This window comes from Hyla sarda, chromosome 6 (genome assembly GCF_029499605.1).
Source record: "Hyla sarda isolate aHylSar1 chromosome 6, aHylSar1.hap1, whole genome shotgun sequence".
In the NCBI taxonomy this organism is placed as follows: domain Eukaryota; kingdom Metazoa; phylum Chordata; class Amphibia; order Anura; family Hylidae; genus Hyla; species Hyla sarda.
The window spans coordinates 69,029,672-69,038,515 of record NC_079194.1 but is presented as its reverse complement, the minus strand read 5'-3'; the positions used below and the strand labels follow the sequence as shown (position 1 = coordinate 69,038,515).

The window sequence follows — 8,844 nt, the reverse complement described above, 5'->3', positions numbered from 1 at the left end:
AAAATTGAGGGCTTTTTGGACAAACTTTTTAAGAAAAGTTGCGCTTCATAAATCAACAACAACTGAACAGAGAAAAATCTAAAAGAGTGTACCAAAGTCATTTTAGTCAAAATCACTTTAGCAAAAAGATGCACAAATTTTACGATATTTCTTTAACTTTTGTACACCAAAAAAACCTGTAAACCTGTTAATAAATTTCTCCCTATTGTTTAAGGGTAGGGTCACGCGGAGGGGATATGCATCGTATTTTACGCTGCAGATTCACCAATGACGGACCCTACAGTGTGCCTCCAGCTGTTCCTGCTTGTAGAGGCAATCCGTCGCTACGAGCAGACACACAGTGTTCTGTGAGTCACCGTGCGCATGCGCAGTATACTCGCTGACATTGCGGCTGCTCTCGGTCTAGCTCAGGGAGCCGGGGGAGCGGCCGCGATGTCTGCCAGTACACTGCACATGAGCGTGGCGACTTGCAGATCACTGTGTGTCTGCTCGTAGCAGCGGATTGCTGAAATGAGCAGGCAGGCACAGCTGGAGGCACACTATATGGTCCTTCACTGGCGGATCCGCAGCTTAAAATGCGGATACATTCCGTGGGACCCTACCCTAAATCAACTTTTACCTAAAAAAAAATCAATTAAAAAAAAATACAAATGTAAAAAATTTTAGGTGATGTTCTTTAATTTTCTATGTCACTCTCAATCTTTAAAAAAAATAATTCTGAAATCTTGTGTTTCTCTCTGGCCACTAAGCCTAATATTAAGCTGACACTTACTGTCCCTGAGAGGTCACTATACTGTATATATAGCTCTAAAGGTAGGAGCTATATATAGGTAACACAGATTCCAGCATTTCCAAAAGGTGATGGTCAAAGCTCATCTCCTCCCTCATCACTGCACACTGACTACTGCACAGGTCACAGAGCATGCCCACGACACTCCCTCTTAGAAGTCAATGAGTAATCTCCAGACTTCAGGTTTCTATGGTCCATGGTACTGCTGTGAAGTTCCTCTCTAAATGCTGTTAAAGGGGTTATCCAGGAAAAAACTTTTTTTTATATATATATATCAACTGGCTCCAGAAAGTTAAACAGATTTGTAAATTACTTCTATTAAAAAATCTTAATCCTTTCAGTACTTATGAGCTTCTGAAGTTTAGGTTGTTCTTTTCTGTCTAAGTAATCTCTGATGACACCTGTCTCGGGAACCGCCCAGTTTAGAAGAGGTTTGCTATGGGATTTTGCTTCTAAACTGGGCGGTTCCCAAGACACGAGTCATCAGAGAGCACTTAGACAGAAAAGAACAACCTTAACTTCAGAAGCTCATAAGTACTGAAAGGATTAAGATTTTTTTAATAGAAGTAATTTACAAATCTGTTTAACTTTCTGGAGCCAGTTGATATATATAAAAAAGTTTTTTCCTGGAATACCCCTTTAACAGCATCTCATGCAAGAAGGCTGCCCTCCTCAATTATGAACATAAAAAATCCACGATCTGAAAAGAATATTTAGAAAAATGGATCAGTATATGATTTTAATTAGTAAAAACAAATAAATAGAAATAGCTCAGAAATAGAGAGACAAAAACGAGAAATGTATAGAAGTAAGAACATAATACAAATTTCCATCTATTAAATCCTTCCACCATGCCACTAAGACTATAGTTTGCGGAAGGGGAGGGGGGTGGGGGTCAGCACTGCTTTCTGATGCTTTTATATGTTAGCTGATGGTCGACAACGTCCCATCACTAGAGGACATATATGTCTAGTTCAGGAATGTGTCTGATCATGTTCGGAAGGGCAAAGAGATGACCTGCAAGTTATTAGATCATTGTTTACCAATCAGGGAGCCTCCAGCTGTTGCAAAACGACAACTTCCAGCATGCCCGGACAGCCGTTGGCTGTCCGGGCATGCTGGGAGTTGTCGTTTTGCAACAGCTGGAGGCACCCTGGTTGGGAAACACTGTATTAGGTTAAATGTGTAGTTCTTTTCTGCCTGTAATGACAGGTTCTCAATGGCAGCATTCACACACAACAGGCAGCTCCTTATGTAAATATACATGCTCTATCTGGACTCAGTGACATTATCCCTTCTACATTGCTCATACAGTAATCCTCTGGATCCTCCGTGGCCTGCAGGGTGTCATGCGCGTGAAGAGGACACGTAATACCTCGGCTGTATATGGAAGAAGCTCATTCTCGACTCTGTTAAACTTTCTTCTTTGGCTTTTTAGACAGGAAGTGACTGCGTATAAAGTGAGTCAGTTTTCCTTCAGACAGGACTACAGCAGCCAGCGTGACGGACAGACAGAGAGCTCCGACCAGGATGTGTGCCAGGCGGGATGGCCAGCCCATGTCACAGCACAAAGATCCCTGTCAAAAGAAGAATTATAGTGTTCAGAAGCGATGGCCAGGAGCAACAAAGGACTTTCTCGTAGGTGACGACTGATCCACACTTCCCGGGCAAAAAGTTTACAAACAAAAATATATACTCCTAAAAAAATAAAATCTTTGAAGGTTTAATGGGCACAGTCATTAAAAATAATAAAATTAAAATAAAAACTTTTGATCGGTTGGGTTTGAGTTTTCAGACCCAGGAGAAGTGCGCGCTTACAATGTAAGTCTCATAATGGAACTTTATTGGGCTGATGTCCAGTTCTGACACCGGCTCCATAGAATTACACTGAAACCTTTGCAATAGGTCTTAAAGGGGTTATCCAGGAAAATAACTTTTTTTTATATATATATATCACCTGGCTCCAGAAAGTTAAACAGATTTGTAAATTACTTCTATTAAAAAATCTTAATCCTTTCAGTACTTATGAGCTTCTGAAGTTAAGGTTGTTCTTTTCTGTCTAAGTGCTCTCTGATGACACCTGTCTCGGGAAATGCCCAGTTTAGAAGAGGTTTGCTATGGGGATTTGCTTCTAAACTGGGCAGTTCCCGAGACACGTGTCATCAGAGAGCACTTAGACTGAAAAGAACAACCTTAACTTCAGAAGCTCATAAGTACTGAAAGGATTAAGATTTTTTAATAGAAGTAATTTACAAATCTGTTTAACTTTCTGGAGCCAGTTCATATATAAAAAAAAAAAAAAAAAGCTTTTTCCTGGATAACCCCTTTAATTAAAAAACGTATATGTCTTATTTCTACAGCTCCTAAGCTGACCTATGTGTTTCCATGGTAACAGACAACAAATAAACTCTGGTTTCAATCTGTTCTCTGCTTCTTTTTAAAGTGTCCCTGTCATTTAGAAAAACCTTTGACATGACAGAGAGACATGTCAAGAGTTTTGATCGCTTGGGGTCTGGGTGTTCAGACCCTGACTGATCTCTAGCTATTACTGGGAGATGTCTATGGAATCCATCTAGCGCAGATCGCAGCCTTCTGGCCAGTAAAGTGCGTTACAGCGTGCTTCTCCCGGTGATATCTAGAGATCGTTGGGGTCTGAAACACTAAAACCCCAAGCTATCAAAACTTTTGAAATGTCTGTCTGAAATGTTCAAAGTTTTGCTACATGACAAAGACACTTTTAAGAGTACCTGCCACCAAACTAAGCTTTTAATATATTGTTCCTTATGCAATTATAAGACACTTTGCTATTTGCATGTTGTTAAAATTCTCAACCTTTATATGTTTTTAATGTGATTGAAAAAAATGTCCACTAGGTGGCTCTGTTCTGTTCGCTGCACAAGTCAAACAGTTAGTTTGGTCTCCATCTGGACTTGCAGAAGTCCAAACTCAGGAAGTGCATGCAGGGCATCGCGAGGCACAGCTCTCGTAGGCTCCAGTGACGTTGCGCCTGCTGGGGAACGCCCCCTATCTCCTGCCAGGAGCTGACACAATGTGAGCAAAGGGAAAGGTATGATACACAGCTCTTTAAAGCTCAGAATGTTTTTTTAAGGTCAGGAGGGGTGTTAGAAGAAGTTAAGGAATATAATCTAAATTAGTTTAGAAAATATGGTTTGAGGACAGGTACTCTTTAACCCACCAAATGTATGTTAGAAACAAATATAAGAGAGTGTGACTGCAGGATAAGACTATACAGGGTTTGTTTGTTGTCTGTTACCATGGAAATACATAGGTCTGCACAGGAGCTGTAGTACAAAATTTTTTAATATTAGGGTATGTTCATGCAGGCAAAAAACACTCTGAAGAAACCACTTTTTGTCACTTTTATTCCCCGAACAAAAAAACCAAAATGTGCAGTTTCAATTTTCCCAATAAAATCAATTGGAACAATTTTTTCTCCCTGAAACCGTGCATTTTTTTATGCTAAAAAACTTGTCAAAAACAACATGGTGTTTCACTATTCGAACAAGTCCCAAAAGTTTCTCTTATATTTTAGATGCATTGGGGCATAAGCACATTTGGTTGCGAATGTAGCCCTTCACAGAGTTTTTAACAATTTACAGAGAGTGGAATGTTTGGATTAGAAAAACAGGGAGTGTCTATGGTTTATATCTGTTTTTGCAAGTCAGACCGATGAGGATGAGCTGCTATATGACTCCCAATGAAAAATAAAACATATTCTGCATGGCGTCCTTTTTGTGGGACTTGGTTGTCTTGAAAAGCTAAGTCAACTAAGTGTTTAAATATAGTTTAGTGTCTAAATGTATGTCAAATGATATTCTGTAAAGACTATGCTGCTTTATGGGTAGTGCTTAGTGATGTATATGCTAAAAACAGTGCAATGCCCACCATAGGACATCAGGGGAATAGGCACTTAAGACCTCACTGCAAAACAAAAGGTAAAACTTTCTGCCTTTTTCTCCAAGTGTATGGGCAGGAAGCGCTGAGGGAAGAAGGTTGGACCTTTGCTCCTTATGGAGCTGTAAGTGGTTTTTGGACTTTGGGCGGTGATCTTCTGTGGAATGGTGGGGAACAGTTCATTTATTTGCTTCCTAGAAAGATCCAACAGTCTGCCACTCCCATCATATGAGCCCTCATATAAAAGGCCATATAAATCTGTCTAGCCAAGTGGATTTTACCTTCTTATTGGATCTGTGTATCGACAGTATGTTCGGCCTACACTGAACCTAAATATACAGAGGTACACAGGGACTGAAATAAGAAAAAAATCCCATTTGTACAGAACTAAGAATGGATGAAATGTTCAGCATTGTAGATCCATACTTCACATTTCCCAGATTCCCTGAATATGTTTCCCAAAAGACGGGGAGTTTTGCTTTAGAAAAGCTTTACTTTCTACTGAATAAAGAGCAGCAGCCAGTCAACTTTTCTACATGCATCAGGTTCCTAAGGGCGCAGCGAAGAAAGCCAGATGTCACTATATCAAGGCTCAAAGTGGTCACCATAGAGGCAAGTAACATCCACTCAAGGACCTCCTGCGGCAGACGGCAATCTAAATCCAAACTGGGGATGTCAGCTCTCTGGACTCAGTGAAGCCAATTTAAAGGGACACCGTCATGAAAAAATCAAGTGTGCACTTAGCACCTTCTGTCCCAGATCTAAATTATCTGACCAGGACGGATTCATAATGTAAGTCTATGGAACTTTCCTGGTCAAAAAGACACAGAGAAGAGAGAGAAGCATATGCAGTCATGCACTGCTCCCCGCACTGGTTCTCTTGATCAGTCGGGGCCTGAACACACATGTCATGTCACCAGGAGCAGAACTACGGCTGGGCCCCAACACACAATGACACCTTGTTTTGTACAGGATCCAGGAGTGGTTGGTAAAAATCTAAGGGATCTGGTTTGGAGTGTAAATACATTTTAGGGGTCTAGTCATGTGGTCCAAATTTAGAGGTCTGCCTGAGTTTATGGGTCTGATCTGGGGTGTGGTCGGGTTTAGGAGTCTGAGGTAGAAGTCTGAAATAATTTTGGATTCTAAATGAGTTTAGGGGTCCGGTCTGAATGAGTTTAGGGGTCTGGTCTGAGGTCTGAATGAGTTTAGGGGTCTGATCTGAGGTCTGGATGAGTTTAGGGGTCTGACCTGAAGCCTGAAGGAGTTGAGGTCTCCATTAAGTGATCTTAACTGGTTCTCCCACTAACAAATAATAAATATAGATATAAATAGTTCTACAAAATTAGCAAAAATGTTAAAAAGGGGACATCTTGACTATTACTGTTCAGCTGAGCACAGACTCAGTGGATCTTTACTAAAACAATCAAAGACTTTGAGATATAACCTGACAATTTAAAAACCTTTCCCTAAAAAGATGATGAGGTTGAAGCTCTGCATGTCCATGGAGAAGATCTCAAATTTATATGGACATAAATATTGTCTACTTACGATCCCTATAACATCTATAGTCTATTGGTCCATAAACTGACTAAACTTGATTCTCAAATCTCGAGTGTAGTGTTTACACATATATTGTGGCCTAGGTGGGAGGTTATTAGTATCTACATTAGTTCTCCTCCACCAGGAAGAAGACAGTCTCTAGCGCCACCTATTGGAGGTAGCTTCCCTATTATTCAATATCCAACCCATTAAACAGCCATGAAACATGACTAACATTTTCAGCTATATAAGAATCTCTCCTCCAATAGAAAGAAACATCTATCTGTAGAAAGCTGTTTTGTGGTTTTAGGGCCTGATCAGTACATAGCAGGGTCCTGGCTGGGCAAGTTCTTGGTGGAGTATTGCGGAGATCTCTAGCTGGCATAAGGAGTCCTACAGGCAGTGCTCATGTTTCAAGGTTCTTTAATGGGTTGGACATTGACTTATAAGGATGCTACCTCCAAAAGGCAGGGCTAGAGACACTCTCTTCCTCTGGAGAAAAGCTAATTTGTATACCTTCTTCCAATGAACATTTCTCATTGTAATAACCCGTTAACACTATGGAATATCTTCCCTTGCCATCATAAAGAATCTGTGCTATGACTGCGTGGACATAAGCTGTACCCATTGAGTGCAGTGCAGTTCTGCAAAAAGAAGCAACATGTTCATCCTTTCAGTGATGTCTGGAATTTAAATTTAATGTGCAAAACCCCAATGAAGACATTAGGATGTTGCTTAACCAAAATTTCTCCAGGTGGAAAATCCGTAGTGTGCATGGGCCCCAAGACTCCCTAAGCCAGCTTGTGGTCTCCAAAAGATGAAACCATCCTCCCTAAAGAAAAGTCATCAGTATGGTGTGGAAATCTGAGGACTAGACTATATTTTGCAATGGGAGAATATTGCCAATTCTTTTGTGTCCAGGTTGTATGTTGTACTGTCTGTGTCACAGGCGATTGATTGCTAATAAAGTTTTTTTCAATAAAAAAAAAAATGTTCTAATGTATAAACGTTGTCCTCAAAAGTTTCAAAAGGTATGGGCATTTTCAAACGGTTACCTGGTTATATCTCTCACAGGAAAAAATACGTAAAATACCAGAGTACTTTTGTAACGGGTTAATTATTTTGGTCGATTTCAGTGCAATGTTCTGGTGTGTAAATTCACTGTGTGGGTTCATTGAGTAGTGCAAGTGGTCCTGAAACATATTGTGCTACCCTCTTTGGTGCTCTTTATGTGTTGTTTGGTTTGAAAAGCGTTTGAACCCTGTATTATGTTGGCAGTATTACAAAGCAGTAAGTAATAAGTACTTACCTCTGAGTATCTGGTCACTGCAGCGCTAATTGCAAGCACACATATTACTGCTAGAGATGGTATAAGCCCTGTAAGGGGCTGGTAGGGGCTATCCTTGTAATACTTTCTGATGTAATGGAGGCTGTGAACAATCCGTAAGCCCATATTAAAGCAGTTTGCTAAAATGAATCCAACGCTGCCAAGCCAAATCGTCATGTAGTAGGAAAGGCAAAGGAAACTTAGCGAGAGACCCAACATGATGTAGTTAAACCTGATAAGGGAAAAAACACAAACAAGAATTTTACAATAGGCATTTCCAACTCCAAAAGTTACCCTCTATTCTTGTGGCTAAAAGAAATAACAACCTGTACTGGCATGAAGAAGTTGCGGCTATTTCTGCCCGAAAAATGAATTAGCCTGCTAGGTTCAGAAGGCAACTATGTATGGACCTGTATGTATGGACCTGTATGTACGGACCGCTATGTATGGACCGCTATGTACGGACCCCTATGTACGGACCTCTGTGTATGGACCGCTATGTACGGACCTCTATGTACGGACCCCTATGTACGGACCTCTATGTATGGACCGCTATGTATGGACCGCTATGTATGGACCTCTATGTATGGACCGCTATGTATGGACCCCTATGTATGGACCCCTATGTATGGACCTCTATGTACGGACCTCTATGTACGGACCTCTATGTACGGACCTCTATGTACGGATCACTATGTACGGACCTCCATGTATGGACCTCCATGTATGGACCTCCATGTATGGACCTCCATGTATGGACCTCTATGTATGGACCGCTATGTATGGACCTCCATGTATGGACCTCTATGTATGGACTGCTATGTATGGACCTCCATGTATGGACCTCCATGTATGGACCTCCATGTATGGACCTCCATGTATGGACCTCCATGTATGGACCTCCATGTATGGACCGCTATGTATGGACCTCCATGTATGGACCTCTATGTATGGACCTCTATGTATGGACCGCTATGTATGGACCCCTATGTATGGACCTCTATGTATGGACCTCTATGTATGGACCTCTATGTATGGACCTCTATGTATGGACCTCTATGTATGGACCTCTATGTATGGACCTCTATGTATGGACCGCTATGTACGGACCTCTATGTACGGACCTCTATGTACGGACCCCTATGTACGGACCTCTATGTATGGACCTCTATGTATGGACCGCTATGTATGGACCGCTATGTATGGACCTCTATGTATGGACCGCTATGTATGGACCCCTATGTATGGACCCCTATGTATGGACCTCTATGTA

The 8,844-nt window shown here is 41.2% G+C and overlaps 1 protein-coding gene across 1 annotated transcript in view; it reads right to left on the bottom strand.

Moving 5' to 3' along the window:
* Positions 1-1,383: 1,383 nt before the first annotated feature.
* The window catches only part of RFT1 (RFT1 homolog), a 37,482-nt gene continuing 30,021 nt past the window's right edge, over positions 1,384-8,844 (bottom strand). The window contains exons 12-13 of the mRNA XM_056524066.1: positions 7,554-7,803; positions 1,384-2,367 (exon numbers count right to left, since the gene is read on the bottom strand). Coding sequence (XP_056380041.1) covers positions 2,203-2,367; positions 7,554-7,803 — 415 coding nt within the window. The 3' untranslated portion in view covers positions 1,384-2,202. The remainder of the gene's footprint in view (positions 2,368-7,553; positions 7,804-8,844) is intronic.